We start from the raw sequence: 27,832 nt of genomic DNA, 5'->3' as shown, positions 1-27,832 counted from the left end.
CTGAGGACTCTCAATTCTAAATATTTTTTTAGGAGAGACAACACATTTTACATTAAGAAAAGAAATCTAGAGTACCGTAATTGAATTTCTACTATCTCAATGTAGACACTTTAATGAATAGCCATGGTGGAGGTCTGAATGCTGACACTCAAAAAAATGCTCACTAAGGGACTGCAGATCTTTGTTTCTGATCACAACCTAAGTGGGATTTACATTCTCTTCATGTACTCAATAGCAAAAATTAAGCCAGAGCTTATGTTGGTATAAGTGCAATGTATAGGTGTGCAATCACACTGTGGCCATTTAATAAGCAGAACCAAAGACAAAAACAAAATTATCAAATATCCTGCAGTAAGTAAATAACTAGTAATAGTACATGAAAATAACACAGGGTACTTAGTTAACACTGTTTTGATCAAAAAATGTAAAAGCCATCACACGGCAACAATGCAACAAGGTGTACCCCAATCGGGAAGGTATCTAACTCTTCACTGGGTGCAAGGCATCATGAAATCTGAAGATTACCACAGGATTTTGGATTGTAATGTAGTGCCCAGTGTCAGAAAGCTGGGGTTGAGTCCTACATCATGGGTCTACCAGCAGGACAAACATACTTCAAAACCGCTGGAGAGTTCTGCAGTGACCAGCAATGAGTCCGGATCTAAATCCCACTGAAAACCTGTGGAGAGATCTTAAAATTGCTGTTGGGAGCAGGCACCATTCAAATATGAGAGACTTGGAGCAGTTTGCAAAAGAAGAGTGGTCCAAAATTCCAACTGAGAGGCGTAAGAATCTTTTTGATGGTTGCAGGTAGCGTTTGATTGCAGTTATTTATTCCAAAGGGTGTGCAACCAAATATTAAGTTCAGAGTGCCAACAATTGTGTCTGGCCAATCTTTTGGGTTTTGCGTGAAAATATGTCCAATTTGCCTTTTTTGGTTTTATACAGTAGAATAGTGATGCAAGCTGTGCTTTCCTACACAGTTTAAGGGCTCACATGGCCGTCGATTCACTCATGAGAGAGATTCGGGACGATTACGCCAATGTCACTCATATCAAACTCTGTCAGAGTTTGATCTGAGTGCCACCATAGTGTGATCTGATTCTCTCACATGAGAGAATTGGAGCTCAGGTGCGGAGAGGACGGAGAAATTCAATTATTCATTTTCTCCATTCTCTGTATCCGCATTTTTCACATGCACCCATAGAATTGTATGGGCGCTCGTGATCTGATTGTCAGATGCTGCAATTGTTCTCTAATGGCTAATCAGCATGAGAAAAAAAATTACAGATTTGCACTGCCCCATAGTATAACACTGGTCCAAGTGCTTGGCAATCAAACATCGCATAGCACTCGACCATGTTATACGCTTATGTGAGCGGGCCTTTGGAGGCCAAAAAAACCCTATAGTCTATGGATACATTTGACATACAGCTCTGGCAAAAGTAAAGAGACCACTGCAAAATGTTCAGTTTGTCTGATTTTTCTCTTTACAGGTATATTTTTGAGTAAAATGCAAATTGTTCTTTTATTCTATAAACTTCTGACAGCATGTCTCCGAATTTCCAAGCAATAAATTTTGTATTTTTTTCTAAAAATGAGAAATGGTCAAAATTAAAAAAAAAAAACAGTGTCTTCAGACCTGAAATCATGCAAAGAAATCAAGTTCATAATCATTTATTTAGAAACAACAATACTAATGTTTTAACTCAGGAAGAGTTAGAAATCAATATTTTATGGAATAACCATGATTTTTAATCACAGCTTTCATGTGTCTTGGCATGCTTTCCACCAGTCTTTCACACTGCTCCTGGCGCAAAAATGTAAGCAGATCTTCTTTGTTTGTGGCTCATTTGAATAGCGAGGCCTTGCACAATGTCATTCTTCTAACGTGAAGCACAGATGGCATTGCACCAGCTCGACTAATCCAAAGCCACGCCGGGGATCTTGGAAGGTAAAAGGTTCATGAGCCTCCTGTCTACTGGAACTCCTAACCTGGCTGATAGACTGGAGACTGCCCATCTTTAGCCAGGAACTTTCCTAGCACAAATGGCGAGCAGAAACTGCAAATTCCATATAGCTTTGCATACAATTATGGCCGTACAATTTTATAATGTGTGCTTATAGATGCAAGCAACTCACTTGTGTACTCCTTTTCCCCCTAGAGTAACAAGAAATGAATGGGGTGTAATTGCTTGGCAGTAACAATTACCGTAACTGCAATTCTCCAGTTAACCACTCACTCTTTGAGTTACATGTATTGGTTACTAGTGTATTTCTTAGAACGAGACAACTTGGAGACACTTGCACATCCAAGCCTTAAAATAATAGCAATAGCCCAGCATCAACCGCCATGAAGCAATACGTCATCTCAGATACAATGAAGAATTAGGGTCTAATCATTAGGCACAGCTCCGTTGTCAGAGAAGCCTTCTCACCTCAGTTTGAACCATGTGCACACGATGAAATCGTAGATCGTGCACAGCTCCATAAATATCCACTGAGTCTTTGGTGTCCACTTGTTGGAGGATTCGGTCCAGAGCAATGAATGTCCCTGTTCGGCCAACTCCAGCACTGAAGACACATGAATATATGTTTTTAAGCATTTAAGTATGTATTTAAGTAATGACGTCTACATTAAAGATTCTAAACATCCTGTATGAATTATGATAACCATAAACAGACTTGGCCACAGGGGAATAGGTAAATCCCTCATGGGCTCTATGCATTAGTGGCCCCCAGCATCCTCCGTCCCACATGACCAGTGCATGGCATGGTACACTTGATGCACTTTGTATAGACAGGGCACCTGCTGCGGTAAGGACACACATCCTCAATGCTGTCATAAATGGCACCATTGGGATCCTCCCTTATGAGGTGAGTGGGGGATCACCTATTTCACCCCACTGCATCCTCCATGTACTTTACTGGAGATGTGGCTGCACACGGCCTTCTTTCCATTCAAATGTACACAGAATGTATTGGTGGGAGATATACGAAGGGTCAGGTAATAAAAGCTGATTATAGCTGTAGAATGGATCACAGAATCAATGTTACTTGTGGGCCCATGACACCCCAATCCTACACTGACCATAAATGATGAAAGAATTAAGATTGAATACTGAACATGTATATGAGAGGTATTATAGTAGTACCTGCAGTGGACCACAGTAGGGCCAGCTCCTGGTGTCCTGTTAATATAATCTCTGACAGTTCTTACAAACTGAATCAGAGACTGAGTGGTCTCCGGAACTCCATGATCAGGCCACACAGTATAGTGGAAATGACGGACCAGCCTGGCAGCATCTAGTTGATCTTCCTATAGAGAAAGGTAAACAATCGTGTCAAGTACTTTGTCAAAATCCTAAATCTTATTAGAGTTTTTATAATCACCTTTACTCATCATATATATAGTTATTAGCTATAGTTATTGGGTAATCATGATGCAGTCACCTTCTGTTGCAGATGATTTTAGTTTCCGTGTACATAAACCGACTAGATGGAAATGTATAATTGATGGAAATGTATAATTTACAACATAAGTCAATAAGCTGCCTTTAGAGAACAATATAGGCTCCAGGGTCAACACACAACATCAGCAAAATGAAATATTTAACTATACAGACTAAAATAGACTTATGTTAAGTTATTGCCTCTTAGCAAACATGTACTCAGTGCACTTTTATTAAATTTCTATTTAAGATTTTTCTCAACTCAAATGAAACATTTTATGTTTTTCCCCTAACACAATAAGGCTCTGTTCACATATTGCTTTTTTTATGCAGCCAAACCCTGATCTCTTAAAAGCAGTAAAAAAAGCTGCAAACAAAAAGCAGTTTTTGCTGGCTTTTTGCTGCTTTTCTTGCTGCGTTTTTGTTTTGTTTTTTGCTTTACTTTTTTGCTTCATTTTTCAGCATCCCAAAGATTAGCTTTGCTTCCACCATACAAGCATGATTAATGCATGGTGTTAGGCTACCAATGCAACACATTTGTGAAACTAAACTTTTTTGGGGATAAAAGGGCACTTTGATCAAATTATTTAGTAAAAAAAGTTTTATATATCTGAAAAATTAGTAACTATTTTGAACAAAAACGTTCATATGAGTTAATTGGGGGACTAGATTTGGCTAGGCATAGTTTATCTAAGACATTAGCAGTGTATTTTGTAAATCAGGCACTGTATACTTTCACACATTGGTCGGGCCATTGAGTTGGTCAGGCATTGTTCAGTTTCACACATTGGTCAGGCATTTGTTTACTTTTACACATATCACTAATTTAATTAAACTGTACTATTCCTAAGGCTGGGGTCACATTTAATGTACATAACAAAGCAGCAAAAAAAATGCAATGTGTGAACACAGCCTTAGTGGCAACTGTTGGTGTATCATTGTAAAGTGCCTGGCACTATAATTCATTTTATAGCTAACAATCTAGGAGCACATAACCAGCTCTTGTCCAGACTTCTGCTCTGCTCCTTCCTCTGGAAATGAAATGCATAGTTAATGCAAGGGTCTCCAACCTGTAGGTCAGGAGCCTTATGTGACTCGTGGGCCATTGATGTGTGGCTCATTACTGTGTGCCAACTGGGTATATTATCACCAAATCTAGCAAACCGCTATGAAGAGCAGGTTTCCAGATGGTGACTTTTGAAAGTAGCCCCACACAGAAGAGCAGATCTGAATGAACATATACTGGCCTTGGGATAGGACAATACAGCTAGTCAGAGGGAGTGATTGAAGCTGGATGCGATAGTGTGGTGGGAGTGCCTGATTCATTAAAAACTAAGGTAAGTAAGATGGGAACCCCTGGATCTAGGTATACTGCCTAGGTTTGATTTCTATGAGGAAGCTTTGGCTGTCATTATGCTTACAATGGGGGCTCTGGGCATCACTATTGTGGGGGGAAGGGAGAGCAGGAAGTGGATGTCAATACTTGTGGGTGTCCTGGATGTGATTCAGGAAATTCTATCAGAGTGGAATGGGGCTATAAAGGTAATAAAGTTGAGGACCATGGGTCTAATGATTCCACAGTACATTTGCTTTGGCGATAGTTTTCTTCCTTCTTCAGGAGATTTCATTTGCATGCTCGTTTTCGCATGTAGTATTGCTTATAGAACTGTGAATCTCTTCAATGATAACGAGTACCCCAAGAGCAGAAAGGAAAAAAATAATCCCAAAGGAAATGTTTTTCCAACCTTCACCTAGTATAAATTCCAATTTTTTATTGAAAGGTAGTGAAAATGAAATTGCGGTGTGGTTTATTTATGTGGGGCACCAGTGGTTATTGATCTCGAGTCACAGATGGGTTGTCAAGGCTAAATGCCAACATGCAAATCTGATTGCCACAACATCAATCAGACTTTTTTAATATGTTTTAAAGGTTTGCAGGTTTCACAAAACAAGAGGTTTTCGTTTGACCTTTTAGTATATAGAAGCTTCTTGCAGGTTACAACAAAGGGCGCAAATCAGAGTGATGAATTGCTGAAAAAAGTTTTGCAAAATAAGAATTACATATTGTGTACTCTGACATCGAACTCATGGAGTTGATAAATGAGGCCGAGCAGAAGTGGAAACTTTTGCATTGTTCAATATCAATGTGAAGGAAAAAATCTTACGCTGCAGATTTTGAACTCTCTTATTGTCCATTCGGGAAGCACAGACTCTGACAGCATCTGAACTATGAGGTCCCCGTAATACAATGAGTCTTGATCAAAAGGCCAGTAATGATCACATTTTACCTGTAAGAAGAAAATATAATTAGATATAGTGTGACTGATAGAACTGTCTGTCGTAGGAAACGCTGAGGCACAGTCAATGGCTGTAAAAGGGTTTTATCGCTAGAAGCTAGAAGTTCTATACTAACGAAATTCACCGATAACTTCAATTGTAATTCTATAAAGATGGTAATTGCAGAATAATGGCTATAACAAGATAAATGTGAGACACTTCTTTTAATATAATATGTAGAAGTAGTTTATATGCTGCATTAAGCTCATCACAAAATAATGCCAGAAAGCAAATAAATAATGGATCAAACAAAAGCATATTTCCTGAACATAAAGGGCATTAAAAAAGTCATAAAAATGCTGCATTACTGTTTACACTGTTCTTTTTAGTTTCTTTACAGCCTATGGAGCATTTTTTTCTCTAGACAGAGCACCTAAAAGATGAAACCCAAGTGTACAGTCTAAATGCAGGTCATGAAAGTTGTATATCTATTTTGTACTGTCTGTATATTTCTTTTTTGCCTTCTCCTTGTCTTCTTTTAAAGTGACTGATTTATAAATTTGTCATTTTATTGTAATCACAGTGAAGAGAACAATTAGAATAGTCATTCCAAGGCTGTGGCATAAAGGTCTTTGGAAGAAATGAGAAAATATATTCACAGGACCCTAGACTGGCATTCATGCTCTCTGGCATAAGCATCAGGGTATTGCAAGCTTACTTGGCCATGTCTCGAATGCTGGTATCCTGTGTTTATTAGGCCCCTGCAATCGCATGATCTGATTGTGTCTTCCATAGAGTCATAGTGTCATGACAGCTGAGTAACAACAAGAGGTGTCCAGAATGGTGGTATTCTAGTGCTGGCCAAGGAATTTTGCATTTCCCTCATCTGGCTGCCACAGAATACCTACATAGACACAGGACCAGTTTTTTTGCTCAACTCTTGTCTTTGATAATTATTTTATTTTTCCCAGGTTTTTGCATTTCCTGATTTTTCAATTCTGCCAATAACCTTTCAGTTTTGTAGGTGCAGAGGTTATTTCCCTTGAAAGTATTGCTTCTAGGGAAGAATATCTTTGTACATTTGGAATCCAATATTGTTGTATACTAAGGAGCCATACATGCTCTTTACATGCTCCAAGTGCAACTGCACCATGTGTTTGAGCCCTGAGACCAAGTTTATGATGTATGTAAAGTGATTTATAAGCTAAAACTTGCAACAGATTTCCACCAGTTGTTAGGACAATATACATTTGGATGAGCTAGCACTGTTTTTTCACTGGAGTCCAAGCACTGAGTTTGGCCATGATCAACATGTGCATGAAATACATAAGCAAAGGTGAAGGCACAAGGATCAGGCATTAAAACTCCAACAACACAATCCCTGTCACATCTGACATCATCGATCAAGAGGAGAGTTGGGGTTCGCATACATGACAGATGGAAACCCAAGCCGATTCCATCTCAATAAGCGGATTCAATCAACTATCATTCAATGTGTATGGAAGTCTCAAGTTTTGGTGCACTTTACTGTCTTTATTAAAGAGGTTGTCTCCACTTTTTAAATAAGTAAAATTACAAAAACTTGAAAAAACAAGTAACTTTTTCATTTATCGTTAGTTAAATTAATTATAGTTTAAAAATCATTGCTTATGTTGCTGGGGTGCATCAAAGGTGGTCAGTTTCCTAAGCAAGAAGCATGTATAGGCAAGCTATAGTGCTTGGAAGTGCTTCTCTGAAACTGGTGAGATCAGTAGCTCCTGCCAGCCTCATTGCCTCCACGCTAGCAGGAGAGTCCACCGTTCAGGGTAGCGGTGTGATCATGCCACTGGTCATCAGTCTTAAGGAGTGCACCGCCACCTGTTAAAGTGCAACCCAGGATGCATAAGAGCGATGTCCTCCTGAAATGGTGGGATGACACCTTTAAATATTATATTATTATCTTTTAAATAGTAATATTAAGAGTATGGTATACCTGACACTAAGTCAAACAAAATCCAACAACTGCTAATGCCATTGAACAGGACAAGTACATAAATCATAGACTAAATACTAGACACAGAAAACGTCTTGCTATTTCCTATTGTTTACCTTCCAGAAACAGTAATATAAAATCATTACTTTTAGATTATGTGTGCCCCTCCGCTTAAAAAAATCTCTATCATTTTTAGAAAAAGTTCATTCTCAAAAATGATGAGAATATATAAAGTTCACCGCGTGTTTTTGCATTACTGTCTTTCAATGATTTTGTAAAGGTTACCTTGGCCTTTAGAATATATTTTATCATTTACTTCCATCCTTCACTCGAAGTGAAATTATTCCCCTGAAAAATGTTTCTGGCCATTAAAATAACATGTAATGCCGTGTTTCTATTGTGTGCTGGTTTTATCTAGCAATTTTATATCTCATTAAAATGGGAATTACGAGGAACGTTGCTTCTCAGCAGCTGATATAATGCCGAAATAACGAAGGTATTGGATGCCTCAGAGGGAGGTTTTCCTCTCTTTTTCTTTTAATGAAAGTGTCTTGTTTGTCAATGCTGAGTTACTCTTATATTTATTAAATGGGAATAAGTTTCTCCTGCTAGGCTTTATTCAATATTTCCTCCTAATTCTCACCATGCTGACAATACTAATATTTATCTTACTAATTCTTTACATGCACTTTTCTCTTGTGGATACGTTCCTCTCGCTAGCACTTAATGAAAGCTTTTCCAGCTTCGATTGGTGAATTATGCTTATAAACTGCTGTCTTATGAACACGTTAAATCAGCGTCTTTTCTCGTGGCAGGTCATGTGACCATCCATTCTCTATGCCGAGCTTACTACAGGAATCCAATGTGCACCAATACAGAACTACGGTGGAGCCAATCACATAGTCAACATCAACATTTAAGCTCTTCAATATTCTTTCCTTTTCTTTATATTGAGCATTATAAATGCTATTAACTTATTTGAGTATACAACAGAAAATGCCAGCAAATCTTTCCTACAAAGGGCACTATGCAGCAATATGCTTATCAAACCTTAATATAAAGCTACACACCTTATTTTAATTATGTAAATTACCAGATGTCTAATTGGACTAAGTTTCTAAGAGCAGGGTATATTACTTCCTTGGACACTGCTCACATTTGAGACCTAGAAGACCTAAGAAGGTCGAAATGCATAGTCTGCATGCATAAAGCAGCAGTGTGCCCTTTTTTGATCAACCTGTGTATATTAAGGACTTCCGCCATATGGATTATTTTAAAAATGAAAGAATAAAATGGTATTTAATTGCCAAGTAGGAAAGATTCACTGGAATTTTCTGTTGTATACTGTGGCTATTGCATCATGGGTGTGCCTCTCCCATTTCAATTCCGTATGGCTTCATGGCAGTGAGCAGATCTCCAAAGGACGACAGACTGGGTGAGCTGGCTACAACTTTTATTATTTGGATAACTTATTTGAGGTTTCACTTTTGCTATATTCTGCCATTAACGTTGGGTTCATATGAAAAGATTTTGCGTTGTTGAACAACCGCTGATCAGCTGTCACTTAATAGGATGCTTAAACCAGCAGACCGGTCTTCAGATGCACACTGACTGATCCGCAATAGATCACTTAATGTTTTTGGCAGCACAAGTCATTTTTACGCAGGATGATGTGCTGCTGAGAACAATGATCTTTTTATCAAACCTGAAGATCATTTAATACAATGATTATATCATTTTTGTTCGGTGATCGGCAGCCTGTTTAAACATCAAGGTTATCGTGAAACAAGTGTAATAGAGTGCAGGGTTGAGTATGTCACCACGGAACAGACAGACCAACTGTTGAGGGGAATTTATTAACAGGAGTAAGATTCTACTCACAGGGAGTAAACAGGGGGTTAATAGAGATAAAGCAAACACTAAACAGTTAAGCAGAATTGAAACGTCTAACAAATGTTCTTCTAACTTATCAGTCCAGGGCGGTCCTGACTGGAGGGTCCTTATTCCTCTGTCTCCTGGGAACTGGAGACTCCAGGGTTAAGTCTTTGCAGTCTTTTCTCCCAGTGAAGCTGGAAGCAGGAAGTCACACAGCCACTCTGCTGCGAGTCTCTGTATATCAGGCTGGCAGTCTCTCTCTCTGCAGCAGCAATACTACACACATACTGAGCAGTTTACTTTGTCACACTAAGGGGTCCTGGCTTGTCAGTGCGGTCACTGGGGCTGTGCGCTCAGGTCACTGTAAGGGGATACGTCTTCTCTGATTACAGAGGCTTCCAAGTCCACACTCTCACATCCAGCCTTCACTATGGCCAGTATCAGCCTCGGGGCCCTCACGGGGAGCACTCTCTTTCGGGGAGCGCGGCGCTGCAGCCTGCTCTCTCTCTGGTGCGCTGTCCCCTCTGTCCCACGCACTCTGCTCTCCCGCTCTTTTCTGGCCACACCCCTCTCTCTTCCTCTTGCCCCCAGAAGTCACATGGTCCCTTCTGTGCAGGGCAGAAAGTCTTTCCCCCAACAAACCAGCTGTCTGACTAAGTGGTTCCAGGTAAGGAGCAGGGAAAGCAACCTCCTTACACAAGCTTTCCTAGGAAGACTCATTCATGAAAATCTTGCAGTGTACGTGGACTTTAACAGATACTTGCTAGAAAGGGGATGGTGCAAGGTTTACCCTCAATATCTTCCTTTATGTGTCACCTAAAAAAATTATTCCTGTCACAGATATCTAAAGCATAAATGTCTGATCTCTGTTTTAGACATGTTCAACAAATGCCCTGTTGATAAATAAATGCCTGAGTTTGGAACACCCTTTATTACAATGGACTTTATATTTGATGTTTCATGTCTACTATCCTCACTGGATGAATTAGAGGATGACAATGACTGCTGCACTTAGGTTTCCTATAAGTAACTAGGCTTTTGTAGACAAGGGTGAGCTTCATATTTCAGTATATTTGCATGATAATATTTTAAATTAAAACTCATGGATAAATAATTATATTGTCACCAAACACTTAAAATTACTTATATTATTTTACCATAAAATTACTTGTACTGTTTTCAAGAAAGTTTACAGCATAAAGAGAGCTCAGGCTATGTGCACATGACAGGGTTTAGATGTAGGCGAGTTTTTTTAAGTGAAAATGCTACAGAAAATGGTGGCAATTTATTTTTCTGAAGTGGCATCTTTAGGCCACGTGCACATGTTCCGTATTTGGTCAGTTTTGTTACCTCAGTATTTGTAAGATGAAACCAGGAGTGGAATAATCAGAGGAAAAGTATAATAGAAACAAGTCACCAGTTCTGCATTTATCAACAACTTCCTGGTTTTGGCTACAAATAATGAGGTAAAAAAACTGACCAGATACTCAACCTATGCACATGGCTTTAGTGTTTTTTTGTCCTTTACTAAATGTTTTTTTTCACTTTTTTTAATTTTTTCATCGGTTTTGTGGCGTCTTTTTATTAGTATTTCCAGACTGTTTTTTATCTCCACTCAATAATGAGGAAGCCAACGATGATTTTTAAAGCAAAATCGCTGGGTAAATACTCAAAAAGATGTCTGGGCATCTTCTGGGTGTCTTTTATTATAATGTATAAAGCGTCTTCAAAGCAGAAAACACCTGAAGAATGGTCTGCTCACTACTGTTAACCACATTGCGTCATCTGACGTGGTTGAAAGACACTGAAAAGACTGAACGGGTGAACAGCAAGTCATTTTTACATAGAAATGTATATGCTCATTCTTGTTGGGAGTTTAATTAGCACTTTTTTTTCAGGTAGCTTTTGGAGTGGAAGTGCCTGAAGAAGACTTGTGCACATATCCTTAAAATGATGGTTTAAAATGAATCCATCAATAATAAACAGTATCCTATAATCAATAGGACATCATGTTATGGTCACTCGGTGGGGTAAGTCTCATTTTATCCCTTATCTATTTTATACAAACCAGCCTTTTAACAATTTACGGATTCTCTCAAAAATAATTTATCCAGGTGTCTTATCTTTCACTTACCCGTCCTTTTTCCACACACTGAGTCACCATCACAATGTTGTGAACGTTTTGCTCCCACACCATTTTCCAGAAGTCATCTTTGGTACCTGGAAGAGGCCCTTGGGTTGCAATATATTCTCTGCGGAAGTTGTTGCCCTACAACAAAAAAAGTTGCATAAGAAAAAAACAGTAAGAGACGAGAGTGACTTTTCATTTACACAAACCGTACAGCCACAAGAAAGCTGGGCACTGTCCAAGCACCAAAGAAATATGGATTCTAACCAGTTCTTGCAATACTTTGCAGATATGGCTATTAGTTTTCCTGAATTTATGACCACTCATAGTTACTTTAGACATCCCATCGGTTGCTCACCACATCAGTCCAATGTTCGAACAGTTGTGAGAAATAAGACTAGCCAGATCATTAGGATACAGATTTAGCTTGTTGATGAGCACATGTTGCATGGATTTGACTAATAACACCTCTATGGACTGTTCCTGTATTATATGCATCTCTATTAATCAGCACCCCCGACCTTCTGTCTCTTCCCCATTATCCCGTAGAATGTAAGTCCACAAGGACAGGGTCCTCTCCCCTCTGTACCAGTCTGTCATTGTAAATGTGTTTACTGTAAATGATATCTATAACCCTGTATGTAACCCCTTTTCTCATGTACAGCACCATGGAATTAATGGTGCATAAAAAATAACTAATAATAATAATATCACTTACATACACTCCCACTTCTCATAAAATACATTAGCCTCGTAAGTCGACATGTTTCATTTTATATTACCATGAATGATACTTTACTTTTTACCATTGGCATAACTCAACTTAAGTGTTTAAATGGTGATTAATATTATGCTGCCAGGAATGGAGTACTTTAGCAAATTGATTAGTGTATTAGCATTAGGTTATATGTGACTTGCAGAAAGTATTACAAACATATTAGAACAATCAATATGTCCATAAAGTATGATAAAGATAATGGCTAACATGTACTGTACAGTATGTATAATGTTTTATCAATAATTATTGCCAGCATATTATAATGGAGTGTACTCAATTATGGGATACTCGTGGATAGTAAAATTGGGTAATTATACAACATTTACATTGCAACGTGTCTTATAGTATTATCATTAACTGTCATTTATCACAATTGCCCAGATTAGATTATTCCTGTTTATTCCATAATTGCTGTGCTAGGATTGCACAATATTTCCTATTACTGGCAGTAATAATAAAAGATTGTAAACAAATATTTTTCTTATCCCCGGAAGAAGGCACTGCTGCCGAAACGTGCATTGGGGTGGGTGTCTCCGCAGCCATACAGGTAATCCTTGGCTCCACATTAAATGGTACATTTATGCTTCCAGGCCTAGTACATTGCTGCCTTGTGTGCTGCATTTAGTGCTTCACCACTAGCGGTATATATATATATATATATAGTTTTTGCACTATGCTACACTTTACAGCACTATACAACTGCACTTTATGATCTATCTCTCCTATTAGCTTGGCCTGGGTTTCTTGCAATTTGCTAACCTGTTTAACTACTGCGGTTTCATCCTTCGGCGTATCATTGACCTGTCCCTGTTTGTAAAAATATTTGTTTACAATCTGTTATGCAATAATAAAGTTTATATATCTTTTTAGTATATTTTGGTTCATTTGGTGCCTTTTTTTCTTGGTATGATTTTCATGTTTGTGCACTGAACCCTGCCTTATACATCCTTGCACCTCTTGATACTCTTTCACTCTCTGCATTAAGCACATTGGTGTTGGCCTGGTATATAGGTGTTTGAATTTGGTAGTAATAATAGTAGCAATACAATATTCAATACAATATTTTCATTGTTACTATATCTAACAGCTTGACAACATACTCTCAATGTACAATACATTCCTGTTCGCTCAACAATGACTACTTCTATTCTGTCCTGTGGCTGTATGCCCTGAAAATACACATTATAATCAGTATGGACAAAGAATACGTTTTGTCAAGGAAGAGAATAATGTGTAGATGGTGGACCAGAAGCTGATCAGTAATTCTATTATATAATTTTCACATCTGAGCCAACAGTACATGGTATAAACTTACCGCAGGTATTTAAAAAATGCTGAAACTAACACCTACCGGGGTGTAACTGGCATTTATGTAGTCTGAGCATGGATCATCATCCACATTGGAGAGTTTTACACGCGTAAAATCATCTATAGACAAAAAGATCAAGATTTTGTGACTAATGTTGGAAAATTTAGCAGAAAACAATACAGTAATAACACATTACTAAAAGCAAACTGATAGGTACCAAAGGAATAATGTTGTCAATACAACATTCATTTACTTTTACTTCCCCATGTGTATGAATGATTGATTCGCCTGTGAATGTGGCCACATTCACACTGAAAGTTTGTTTCTTAAGAATGCTCATTTCACGATTATCTTTCAGTGTTAACAAGCTACTGATCACCCGATGAACAAGCAAAATGCTTGTACTCTGAGTGAAATTATCTTTTGCGCAGCACAAAATATCACCTTTCTCGGCAGCTGGGTATACAGGACTCACACTGCCGAGAACTATGGCGGCCTATGGCACTGAGCAATCGATTACAGATCGCTCAGTCTGCATTGTTAACTGTGGTCTGCCTGTGTAAACCAGCTACTAAATGGTAAACCTTCACTGACAGGCAGTGGTTTAAACCTGTTACGCAGGTCGTTTAGTGCTGTTTTTTGGTCCATGTAAACGGATCCTAAGTGTTGTCAATGAAAGTTCAAAAATTCAGCTGCCAGATACCTCTGCCAGTGGTTTACCTGCCTTTGCAGTAAAGAATTGTCATCTGTGATTATGATTACAGTGCAGGTGGGGGGCCACGCCAGAACAAACTTCAACTGGATGTACATCCTTGGTCTCACATTTATTGTGTGTATAAGTGTATTGCGGCGCAGAGACCCACTAGGTCCTTTCACTACAATACATGCTGCCGGCTATTCAGAGACCAGCAGCTGACATCATCATGTGATCAGGAGTAGCATGGCAGTGCCGTCATGTGCCACATGGCCAGGGAGCGGATGGGAGGTAAGTATAATTATTAATTTTTTTCTATGTATTAAAGAGCAGAATGGAGGACATATACCAGAATGGGGAACATGCATACCAGGATGGGGGTTATATATACCAGGATGCGCCCAGGATAAGGATCATATATACCAGAAGGTGGGTTATATATACACCAAGATTGGGCCCAGCATAAGGGTAATATATACCAGGATGGGCGATAGATAAACCGAGATGGAGCCCAAGATAGGGGACAAATTTACCAGGATGGGGGAAATATGTACCAGGAATGAGCCCAGGATAAGGGACAAAAATACCAGGATGGTGGATATATATACCAGGATGGGACCCAGGATTAGGGACATATATGCCAGGATGGGGGATATATATACCAGGATGGGGCCCAGGATTAGAAACATACAGTATATGCCAGGATGGGGGATATATATACCATGATGGGGCCCAGGATAAGGGACAGATATACCAGGATGAGGGATATATATACCAAGATGGGGCCTAGGATAAGAGACATATATACCAGGATGAGCCCAGGATGGAGGACATATATACCAGGAAGGGGAACATATATAACTGGAAGGGGAACACATATACCAGGAAGGGGAACATATATAACGGAATGGGGAACATATTTACAAGGATAGAGGTTATATATACCAGGATGGAGGACATATATATACCAGGATGTGGGACATATATAATTGGAATAGTCCAGGACGGCGTACATATATACCAGGAAGGAGCCCAAGTTAGAGGACATTACTACATAATTAGGGAGGGGGTGTACATCTTTGTAGGATTTTGAATGCTACAAAGGCCCATCATTTGATCAACATGCGTGGGAGAGGCAAGGTCAAAATTTAGCACTGGGGCCCTTTGAACTCTAGTTACGCCACTGTCTGTAAGTCAAACATTGTGCACTACCTGTGTGTGACCAGAGCCCTATGCAAGCCTTTTTTGTGTTCAATTTTAATAATAAGCAATAACCCCCTACATAAATGAGTGGGTTGTGAATGGTTGTCTGATCAGTATTTTGCACTTGTGTTGCTTCCATCTCTACTAAGTGGGTTTGCTGCATCCTGATAGTGTATTAGTTTCTGGGACCTGTGAGCCTTTAGAACAGCTCTGGTTCATACAGAGAGCATTTTCCAGGGTAAGTAAATATTAAATTCTTACTTTATTTCATGAAGGGAGTGATTATGAATATATGAACAAGTGCTTAGCAACTTTTTCCTTTGTAATGTGGTGTGTTTCTACATAAGAATACTCACAAGGCAGGATATTGTTATAACGATTTTTCCCTCTGTTCTCTGGTAAAAGTGCTATGTCAAAAGATTGGTTTCGTCCAACATCTTTAAGATCCTTAAAAACAAAAGTAACAAAAAGGCTTTAACTTCTCTTGAAGACACTGCTGCATTGCACTGGGTTATAGGGTCATTGATTCAACAGGACATGTCCTTTAGCAAAAGAATCATCAATTGATTGTAACTGGAAGTTCTTGAAACTGTAACTTGACATATTACTCTATAAATACTTACAGTGGGGCAAAAAAGTATTTAGTCAGTCAGCAATAGTGCAAGTTCCACCACTTAAAAAGATGAGAGGCGTCTGTAATTTACATCATAGGTAGACCTCAACTATGGGAGACAAACTGAGAAAAAAAAAATCCAGAAAATCACATTGTCTGTTTTTTTAACATTTTATTTGCATATTATGGTGGAAAATAAGTATTTGGTCAGAAACAAAATTTCATCTCAATACTTTGTAATATATCCTTTGTTGGCAATGACAGAGGTCAAACGTTTTCTGTAAGTCTTCACAAGGTTGCCACACACTGTTGTTGGTATGTTGGCCCATTCCTCCATGCAGATCTCCTCTAGAGCAGTGATGTTTTTGGCTTTTCGCTTGGCAACACGGACTTTCAACTCCCTCCAAAGGTTTTCTATAGGGTTGAGATCTGGAGACTGGCTAGGCCACTCCAGGACCTTGAAATGCTTCTTACGAAGCCACTCCTTCATTGCCCTGGTGGTGTGCTTTGGATCATTGTCATGTTGAAAGACCCAGCCACGTTTCATCTTCAATGCCCTTGCTGATGGAAGGAGGTTTGCACTCAAAAGCTCATGATACATGGCCCCATTCATTCTTTCATGTACCTGGATCAGTCGTCCTGGCCCCTTTGTAGAGAAACAGCCCCAAAGCATGATGTTTCCACCACCATGCTTTACAGTAGGTATGGTGTTTGATGGATGCAACTCAGTATTCTTTTTCCTCCAAACACGACAAGTTGTGTTTCTACCAAACAGTTCCAGTTTGGTTTCATCAGACCATAGGACATTCTCCCAAAACTCCTCTGGATCATCCAAATGCTCTCTAGCAAACTTCAGACGGGCCCGGACATGTACTGGCTTAAGCAGTGGGACACGTCTGGCACTGCAGGATCTGAGTCCATGGTGGCGTAGTGTGTTACTTATGGTAGGCCTTGTTACATTGGTCCCAGCTCTCTGCAGTTCATTCACTAGGTCCCCCCGCGTGGTTCTGGGATTTTTGCTCACCGTTCTTGTGATCATTCTGACCCCACGGGGTGGGATTTTGCGTGGAGCTCCAGATCGAGGGAGATTATCAGTGATCTTGTATGTCTTCCATTTTCTAATTATTGCTCCCACTGTTGATTTCTTCACTCCAAGCTGGTTGGCTATTGCAGATTCAGTCTTCCCAGCCTGGTGCAGGGCTACAATTTTGTTTCTGGTGTCCTTTGACAGCTCTTTGGTCTTCACCATAGTGGAGTTTGGAGTCAGACTGTTTGAGGGTGTGCACAGGTGTCTTTTTATACTGATAACAAGTTTAAACAGGTGCCATTACTACAGGTAATGAATGGAGGAAAGAGGAGACTCTTAAAGAAGAAGTTACAGGTCTGTGAGAGCCAGAAATCTTGATTGTTTGTTTCTGACCAAATACTTATTTTCCACCATAATATGCAAAAAAAATTATAAAAAAACAGACAATGTGATTTTCTGAATTTTTTTTTCTCAGTTTGTCTCCCATAGTTGAGGTCTACCTATGATGTAAATTACAGACACCTCTCATCTTTTTAAGTGGTGGAACTTGCACTATTGCTGACTGACTAAATACTTTTTTGCCCCACTGTAACTGTGAAAAATAAGGTTAGAGAAAGTGCTCTTCTGTCACTAGAAATAATACATGATCCCACATGTTAACATCTGCGGCAGGAAAACTACACAGTGCTTGATTTAGTGTGAAATCCCAAGTGTGGGATATTCTTTTTTCATTTAGCAGCTACATTTTCAAAATATAGAATATTCTAATCCATGCCTCATTGATTAACTATTATTTTGCTTGACATTCATAATTGAGCCAGAGTCAGGAAGGATTTTTCCTCAGCGTTCCTGTAACTTTCACACTTCAATGAGAGATAACAGCAGAAATGTGTGGGCATTGCTCTAGTCAATCTTCACATGGCAGCTATCCCACCTAGCATACATGGAGTCAGGTATTTATGACATCTACATAAAGGGAAATTTATACCAGCCCATGAAAATGTTGGCACTTATTATACACCAGGTGAAATAAGTATTGAACAAGTCACCAATTTTCGAACTAAATATACTTCTAAAGGTAGTATTGACATGCAATTCTCACCAGATGTCGGTAACATCCCATCCAGTCCACACAGGCAAAATAATAAAACCTTAGATGTCCACAAATTAAGTTATGTATTATAATGAGAAATGACACACAGAAATACTTGGTGAAAATAGTCTGGTCCGATAAGACCAAAATTGAACTTTATGGATACCATAATACATACCATGTTTGAAATCCAAAAGGCTCTGTATATCACCCCAAAAACACCATACCAAACAGTGAAATGAGAAGATGGGAACATCATGGTGTGGGGCTGATTTTGAGAATACGGCACTGGAAACTTATGGAAACATTTAATTTAAGGAAGGATGAATGGACAAATGAAACAAGATATTCAAGATTTGCGTCCATCTACCAAGATGATGAAGATGAAACGAGGGTGGTCATTTCTGCAAGACAATGATCCCAACACACAGCCAAGGAAACTCTCAATTGACTTCAGAGAAAGAAAATAAAGCTGCTAGAAAGGCCCAGCCAGTCACTTGACTCCAATCTAATATAACATTTATGAAAGGAAACAAAGCTGAGAAGGAGCCCACAGAACTTTCATGTTTTGAAGAGTGTTTGTGTGGAAAAATGGGCCAAAATCACACCAAAGCAATGCATGCGACTAGTTTCTCTATACAGGAGGCTTCTTGAAGCTGTCTTTACCAACAAAGACTTTTGTACGAAGCATTAAATACATTTCAGTAAGCATGTTCAATACTTTTTCCCTGTGTAATTCCTCATTATTAGACATAATTTATGGACATCTATGGTTTGGTTTCTTTGCCTGTGTGGAATGGATAGGTTGTTACTGACATCTAGTGAGAACTACATGTCAAAAGCACTATTAGAAACTTATTTACTTAGAAAATTGGTGACATGTTCAGTACTTATTTCACCTCCAGTATATTATATTGTAAACATGGACCCTGATTCATCAAAGATTTTACGCAAGAAAACTGGTGTAAAACGCTTTGAAAAATCTTAAAATTTTTGAGCTTTACTTTTAGATTATGTGCACACGTTCAGGATTTCTTGCAGAAATTTCCTGAACAAAACAGGACATTTTCTGCAAGAAATCCGCATGCGTTTTTTGTGCATTTTTCTCGCGTTTTTACTGCATTTTTGGTGCGTTTTTTTGCGGATTTTACCAGAGGTTCCCAATGCAATAATATAGTGAGAAATCCGCAAAAAACCCGCAAAATTAATGAACATGCTGCGTTTTTTACCGCGATGCATTTTTTTCGTGGAAAAAAACGCATCATGTGCACAAAAATTGCGGAATGCATTCTAAATCATGAGATGCATAATGTATGCATTTTTTTTGCGCTTTTATAGTGTTTTTATAGCAAAAAAACGTGAACAAAATGTGAAAAATCTGCAACGTGTGCACACAGCCTAAATATATCAGGCAGTTCTGACTCCACCACACCCCTTCATCAAAACTGGAGATGAAGAAAATAAAAAATTAAGAAAACCAGTCTTGATGAATCGAGTCCATAAGGTCTACAGCTATATTATGCTGCCTGAAAAAAAAAATCATACAATTATAGAAAATGGATATTTTTGGGCTCCGAACCTCATATTCTTGGGAGAGCAGGTAGTTTGAATCTGCTTGAAGTTTGCTGAAATGAACCTCAAACTGGTTGGCTTTGATTGGACTAAAATGTAAGCAAATAACTAAAATTAGAGATACATGCCAATCACATAGTAAGGTATTGAAGAGAGGTACAATATTAGAGAATGTTTGCTTACCTGGAAGATCGCTTGTTCCTATAAAGAAACAACAATATGTATAAATACTTGTTAACTTGAATATTATGGGAAGAGGTAAGTGTGTATTGTTTTCTTACCCTTTATGAGCGATGTTAAGATGTAAAGATGATGGCATTTCTCTTTGCGATTGAGCTCTGATCTGACCCTGATCGTAGCTGGAATATAAAGAACGCTTGGTACTTAGCCCACTCATGACACTGATGAGATCGGTGAGTGGTTTACAAAAGAAAGATACCAGGAATCACCTTTCATGCTTTACATGTATAGAAGTTTTACAAGTTACAAAGGCTTCTGGTTACAATATTTACAACATACGGTGATCTTTCCTGAGCCCCGGTAACTTACACATTGAACACACGATTCCACGGACACTCGTGATCAGCGGCACATGTGACTGACTGGGCCATCCAGCCGCTCGGAAAAGGCATTTCTCTGTTTAAACACCTGTATTGCTGTAACGCATGCTCTGATTGGCTGTCTAGTGGCACCTCTCTACAGTATAATGTAGTACTACATGTTCCATTGTGCTCACTATCTGGACCAGGATGACCTACACTTATGGACACCATGTGAGTTCAGCTCCACATACTTTTCTCTAATACGATGAGAGTACAGGAATCGAATGAAGTTCCTGTCCTCGAAATAGAAAGTCATTTACCTCTTCAAGCAGCTATTTCTGATTTTTGTATTGGCTATTCTATTTCTTCTATACACATATTTTTTTTAATTTTAGGTTGACAGTTTTGGAGCTTCAGAAACAGTTACGGTACTAGTTTTCCATAAAGTTATTTTCTCAAGTTATTTTTTTACATCATCCACTGTAATATTCCTTTCTTCTAAATCACAGGTTGAACCACAGATAACCTGACTGTCAGTTTCCAAAGATTTTGGTTATGTGATGCATGAATACTTACACTCTCCTGCATTTCTGGCGGCAAATCAGCAAAGATGTGACTCCAATCAGGACAACGATGAGGAATAAGCCGGCACTGACACCTTCAATCACTCCTACTAATGGCTCTGCCAATTCATAAGAGCAGCACAATGGTTATTATTAGACACAAACTAGCTTTATATCATATATTATATAATATTGTGTTATGTGGGCAGCACGGTGGCTCAGTGGTTAGCACAGCAGCGTTGCAGCGCTGGAGTCCTGGGTTCAAACCCCACCAAGGACAACATCTGCAAAGAGTTTGTATGTTCTCCCTGTGTTTCCGTGGGTTTCCTCCGGGTTCTCCGGTTTCCTCCCACATTCCAAAGACATACTGATAGGGAATTTAGATTGTGAGCCCCAACGGGGACAGTGATGATAATGTCTGTAAAGCACTGCGTAATATGTTAGTGCTATATAAAAATAAAGATTATTATTATGTATTCTAATTTATCCCAAATTGCATGAGTGTTATTTCACTTTTTGAATGTACCTTTGTCTTCATGGTTATGAGCAGGACAAGTTGAATATAAATATAACATACCGATATTTTTATCTGTTACTTGCTTTTTCTTTTTTTCTTATTTATAATATCTACAATATCCTACTGTTCATATCACCCAGTATTTAAATAATATACTTGCTTAAAATAATATTTAGCTCTATTATTATACATGTCCACTGTATTTTACAGATACAGGCTCCATCATTTATTAGCACTGGACAAGCTCTACAGCAACAATACCTTTCTTTTGTAATGCACTTCCAGTCAGGACAGACAAATAACATGAGACAAAATATTAAACTTAAAAACCAGTCTTTGTTCATAAAAATGTATGGGAGTAAGAGGGTTAACAGGCCATCGTGGCCCTATAGTCTTAGGCCATGTTCACACGTTCCTGATTTCCCTGCTGTTTTTTCTGCACTAAAAACCGCAGCTCTTGGTGCTTTTTGGTGCGTTTTTTGATGCGTTTTTTGATGCGTTTTTTGATGTGTTTTTTGATGCGGTTTTTAGTGCAGTTTCTGTGTGTTTTCTAGGAAGTTTTTTTAGGGTTAAAATGGCTGAAAATACCCTAACCCTACCCCTAACCCTACCCCTAACCCTACCCCTAACCCTAACCCTACCCCTAACCCTACCCTAACCCTAACCCTACCCCTAACCCTACCCCTAACCCTAACTCTACCCCTAGCCCTACCCCTAACCCTACCCATACCCCTAACCCTACCCCTAACCCTAACCCTAGTTCTAACTGTAGTGGGGAAAAAAAAATATTTTTATTTTATTATTGTTACTACCTATGGGGGTGATAAAGGGGGGGGGGGGCATTTACCTTTTTTTTATTTTGATCACTGTGAGGTTATCACAGTGACCAAAATGTGCCTGGAACGAATCTGCCGGACGGCAGATTCGGCGGGCGCACTGCGCATTTTGGAAGATGGCGGCGCCCAGGGAGAAGACGGCCGGACGGACACCGGGAGGCCCGGTAAGTATAAGGGGGGGAGATTAGGGCATGGGGGGGTGTCGGAGCACGGGGGGGTGGCATCGGAGCATGGGGGGGTGGGATTGGAGCACGGGGGGGCAGCCACACTGCAGCGATTCTGCACCACAAACCGCAGAAAACCCGCAGATATTTTTTTCGTCTGCAGGTTTTACTGCAGGTTTGACCTCACAATGGAGGTCAATGGGTGCAGAACCGCTGCAGTTCCGCAAAAAGAAGTGACATGGTACTTCTTTTTTACCGCAGCTATTCAGCGCGGCTTTTTTTGGGATTTTCCGCAATGTGGGCACAGCAGTTCCTGTTTTCCATAGGGTACATTGTAATGTACCCTGCATGGAAGACAGCTGTGGACCCGCAGCGGGAAAATCGCGGCGGTTCCGCATTAAAAAAAGGATGGTGTGAACATGGCCTTAGAGTCTGTTAAGCTCAAATTCAAATGTTTTTAATATTTATAAATATTTTAAAGTTGCCAAGATGCTTAAATTGTAACTAATACTTATTTTTTTTTTTTAAATATGTTGTAGCCACTTAAATGTCTCAGGACATTGACCACCATCAATCTACATCCCATAAACGTGGCTACAAGATAGCAAAAAACATTTAAAAGTTTAGTAATACTTTATTCGTATGTCCCATGTAAGGTTCCCCATATATGGAGCCGGCTCAGGAGCTGAGCCCGCATTTTATACTTGGCAGATGCTTGAATCTGCCTGTAACAGCAGCAAGCAGAGCTAGTGCCGCTAACAGATGTTTAGCCATGTTGAAGGACTCATGGTTGCCATGTCATACTTCTAATGAAGCTCAGCTTATGCTTTCATAGAATAATGCAATTTTGACTTTAGGTGATAAAAGAAGATAGCAAAAAAGAAAATATTGCTAAAATATTTGTAACAGAAATTAGGCATAAGACATATTATATCCTTTGCATCAGTAATAATATGGATTGAGTGAAGGTATTAAGCCTAATTTCAACAGGTGGAAAGAGGATTTGCTATGGAAAAGAAGATTTTTATTCTACAAATACTTTAAGGATCCTTCCACAGCTTCATGTCATAAATGGATATGCCATAAATGTCTAATGTGACAATTGCCCCTGAAGCTTAGGGGTCCGCAGTGTAGCAGAAAGCAATGTGACATTTCTACAGCCTGTCATATTTATTATTGGACTGTTCAGGTTTATGAGGAAATATTCAGAATATAATATAATATCAGGTAACTACTGGTAGTGCGATGCAGCTATTACTGTGAAGGGGTTCACAAATAAATATGAATTTGCTCTGTTACCATGTGCAGTGTACTACATGTTTTCAGTTAAAATTTTCCATGTCCTGATATATCTGCTACATACTAGTTGATCCCCTTATATGCCTACAATGGTGGTCTCACATGGCCAGTAGTTACGATATGAAAATACATGTCTAGTACTCTCAGTATTCTTCAAGGGGCTTGCCTTAGGCCATGTGCACACGTATTTGGTCATTTTTTTTACCTCAGTATCCGTAAGCCAAAATCTTGAGTGGAACAGTCAGAGGAAAAGTATAATGAAAGAAACACGTCACCACTTCTGAACACATTTTTCACCCACTCCTGGTTTTGGCTTACATGTACTGAGGTAAAAAACTCACCATATACTCAAGGTGTGACTGTGACCTTAAAATCTTCAACTCGCTGTGGGGGGCTTTACATTTGTAAAATCGGAGGACTGTAGTGTCAACTGAAGGCACCACTCCAGCATTTTTATTTATTTCAGCGTTGTAGTGTTGCCATTAATCTAAGCTTTCTAACCCCAGTAGTATACTAACCAGCTGCTCTTCCCGATATCGCTCGGGTCCTGCGCCACCATCCAAAAAGTCTTTGCCTGATGAAGAGACGTATGTAGTCTCGAAAGCTTGCAATTTGTTACCATCTTTTCAGTTAGCCATTAAAAAGGTATCAACCACTGAGGACTCTCAATTCTAAATATTTTTTATATTATATACAAGTTTTAATGCATACAAATAAAGATTTCTTTTAATAGTGTATAATCGGTGAATTCATAGTGTGATTTGATTCTCTCGGATGAGGAGAAGATAGAAAAATAATGTCTCCATCTTCTCTATTCTGTCAGTTTGTGAAAATCGCACCGCACTAAAATGTCATCCAAGTACAGTCCAATTTTTTCCACAGACTCATTTCTGGCATGGCTGTGGATGCAACTCATGCATGGTGCAATTTGCTCGGCCCCAGAGAATAACATTGGTCTGAGTGTGATCCGATATTTTGTCGGTTTGCACTCAGACTGAAAATATGGCCGTCCGTACAAACCCCTATATTGAGTAGTGAATTCCAGCACGTCCATCTACCACTGGAGCAATCTGGCAGGTCACAAACAGCAGAAGACAACAGGAGTCGCCGATAAAAAATGATGGCTAGTAAGTATGATACTGGGTGCAGGGAACTTAGATTAATGGCACCACTTCAGCAGTAAACCAATAAAAATGCTGGGATGATGCTTGAAGCAGACCGCTTATTAGTTCTATTGGAAAGAGATACTAAGCTAAGCTGCACTCCTTGTTAGAAGACCGGCCACATCTGATAGGAACAACACCGTATGTACTACCCGAAGAGGTGCCCAAGTAGGGTCCAACACCATACATCAAGAGAAAATAAACTTAGGCACTCAACTTTGTGGAATTTTATAATTTAATGTAGTCATCAAATTAAACATTTCGGCCACAACAGACGGCCTTCTTCAGTAACGGTCATTCACGCATATCTCTAACCCTGCACATTGTTACTGAAGAAGGCCGTCTATTGTGGCCGAAACGTTTAATTTGACGGCCACCTCTGATAGACTGCTAAAGTGACTGGTAAATTAACAATGAAAAGTAAACAATCAAATTAAAAGAACTTCAAGTAGAAAAGATTTTTCATAACAGGTAAATTGCAAAGTTTCTCATTTTTAAAAGCACTTTCCAATTTTAACAATGTCTGATGATGGAAATACCCCTTTAATGATGTAAACAATGAGAATTCACTGAGAAGGACGCTAGACACAACATTTTCTCACCTGCTTCTGTTGTGATTGGCAAGGAGAAAAAAGTGTCAGCGAACAATGGATCTGAGAATTCTTTTAGCTCTTCAGAAAACAACTGTGTGAAAGCTCGAATGCTAATCCTAAAAGAAAAACATCAAAGCACCAAGTTACACAGTTACATAGGTTGAAAAAAGACCTAGATCCATCAAGTTCTGCCTTTCTCCACCAGATGTACATACGTTGTGACTAAATTATCTAGAATCAGGGGCGTAACTATAGCGGTCGCAGAGGTCGCAGTTGCGACGGGGCCCGGACTTCCTAAGGGCCCGCATGTCCGTCCATGGACAATAGCGAAGAAGGAGAATGAATGACTCACGTGACCCAACCAATTGTGAGTGACCCGCAGCAGGGAGCCGTCACCGCAGGTCCTACAGTTACAAGGGGGAAGATGGAGTTAATGCAGTCACATGATCCAACCATGTGACCTGGAGAGGCGTGTCCACACAGGTCCTTCACTTCAGTGAGTCGCACCAAAGGAAAGCACTGGTCTGGTGCCTGGCACTGCTTGAGTGAGTGACCGAGTGCCGCAGCTTGCACTTTTTAAACCTAAAAAGCTGCTGTTGCTGGCACTGCTGCGTCCTCTTCCTCCTGCTGCCGAAGGGTCCCTCAAGCCGATCTTTATTTGTCCTCCTGCTGGTTTTTGCAGCCGCACCGCAGACATTGTGAGTTTCAGTTTCAGACATTCCCTGCTTTGCTGCCCTTATGAACTGTATGCATCTGTCAAATCACCTTTTTCAGCACAAATTAGTTCTATATTGATTGACCCTTTATCTTATCTACTCTATAATTGTCTAAGGGTCACTTCCGTCTGTCCTTCTTTCTGTCACGGATATTCATTAGTCGCGGCCTCTGTCTGTCAAGGAAATCCAAGTCGCTGATTGGTCGCGGCAAAACAGCCACGACCAGTCAGCGACGGGCACAGTCCGCAAGAAAATGGCCGCTCACTTACTTACGAGGTGTACGGAGCAGAGCCGCGTGTGTACGAGGTGTACGGAGCAGAGCCGCGTGTGTACGAGGTGTACGGAGCAGAGCCGCGTGTGTGCGAGGTGTACGGAGCAGAGCCGCGTGTGTACGAGGTGTACGGAGCAGAGCCGCATGTGTACGAGGTGTACGGAGCAGAGCCGCGTGTGTACGAGGTGTACGGAGCAGAGCCGCGTGTGTTCGAGGTGTACGGAGCAGAGCCACGTGTGTACGAGGTGTACGGAGCAGAGCCGCGTGTGTACGAGGTGTACGGAGCAGAGCCGCGTGTGTACGAGGTGTACGGAGCAGAGCCGCGTGTGTACGAGGTGTACGGAGCAGAGCCGCGTGTGTACGAGGTGTACGGAGCAGAGCCGCGTGTGTACGAGGTGTACGGAGCAGAGCCGCGTGTGTACGAGGTGTACGGAGCAGAGCCGCGTGTGTACGAGGTGTACGGAGCAGAGCCGCGTGTGTACGAGGTGTACGGAACAGAGCCGCGTGTGTACGAGGTGTACGGAACAGAGCCGCGTGTGTTCGAGGTGTACGGAGCAGAGCCGCGTGTGTACGGGCTGTACACGGCTGTGGGCAGAGCCCAGAATGTGCACTGTGGGGGAGTATTGCGTGTACTCGCCAGCATCAGAATGTGCAGTGCGCATGCTCCGGAGCCAACCAGTACACCCAATACATCCCCACTGCACAGGTCCGGAAATGACGCACTGCAGTATCATACCAGGAAGAAACAGCACACAGATTTCAAACGCCGGGAGTGCGCTTGGAATTAGAGCGAGTGAGGACATATTACTATAGGGACATGTTAGTTATAAAATCATTTTTCTCAGCGATTACAGGGCAGTATTAGGTCAGACTACACAACATTGCAACACAACTATAGTGTGCGAAATGAATAGGGAAAATGTGAATTTCGGTGGGAAATATTTTGGCGCAGGGGGGCCCCATTTGAAAGTTCGCATCGGGGACCCTCACTTTGTAGTTACGCCACTGTCTAGAATAAATATGTGATGACATACAAATATTGTATGCGCAAAGAGTTGAAAATATTAATGTAAATTTCCCATGAAGGGACCAACTAAAATGTCAGACAAGATAAAATACAACATTGTAGAGGTCCCCCAGGAGCTGTTCATGATCATGATGCTTGGATTCAATGG

General features: G+C 40.1%; 1 protein-coding gene across 1 annotated transcript in view; it reads right to left on the bottom strand.

Moving 5' to 3' along the window:
* The window catches only part of PTPRB (protein tyrosine phosphatase receptor type B), a 218,863-nt gene that overhangs the window by 25,157 nt on the left and 165,874 nt on the right, over nucleotides 1-27,832 (bottom strand). Inside the window, exons 22-32 of the mRNA XM_069764610.1 lie at nucleotides 25,680-25,786; nucleotides 21,112-21,217; nucleotides 20,275-20,352; nucleotides 20,177-20,194; nucleotides 20,001-20,082; nucleotides 16,045-16,135; nucleotides 13,834-13,910; nucleotides 11,711-11,845; nucleotides 5,618-5,740; nucleotides 3,156-3,319; nucleotides 2,439-2,574 (exon numbers count right to left, since the gene is read on the bottom strand). Coding sequence (XP_069620711.1) covers nucleotides 2,439-2,574; nucleotides 3,156-3,319; nucleotides 5,618-5,740; nucleotides 11,711-11,845; nucleotides 13,834-13,910; nucleotides 16,045-16,135; nucleotides 20,001-20,082; nucleotides 20,177-20,194; nucleotides 20,275-20,352; nucleotides 21,112-21,217; nucleotides 25,680-25,786 — 1,117 coding nt within the window. The remainder of the gene's footprint in view (nucleotides 1-2,438; nucleotides 2,575-3,155; nucleotides 3,320-5,617; nucleotides 5,741-11,710; nucleotides 11,846-13,833; nucleotides 13,911-16,044; nucleotides 16,136-20,000; nucleotides 20,083-20,176; nucleotides 20,195-20,274; nucleotides 20,353-21,111; nucleotides 21,218-25,679; nucleotides 25,787-27,832) is intronic.

This window comes from Ranitomeya imitator, chromosome 4 (assembly GCF_032444005.1).
Source record: "Ranitomeya imitator isolate aRanImi1 chromosome 4, aRanImi1.pri, whole genome shotgun sequence".
Lineage (NCBI taxonomy): Eukaryota > Metazoa > Chordata > Amphibia > Anura > Dendrobatidae > Ranitomeya > Ranitomeya imitator.
The sequence above is the reverse complement of the archived record's forward strand: the minus strand, read 5'-3'. Positions and strand labels throughout refer to the sequence as shown.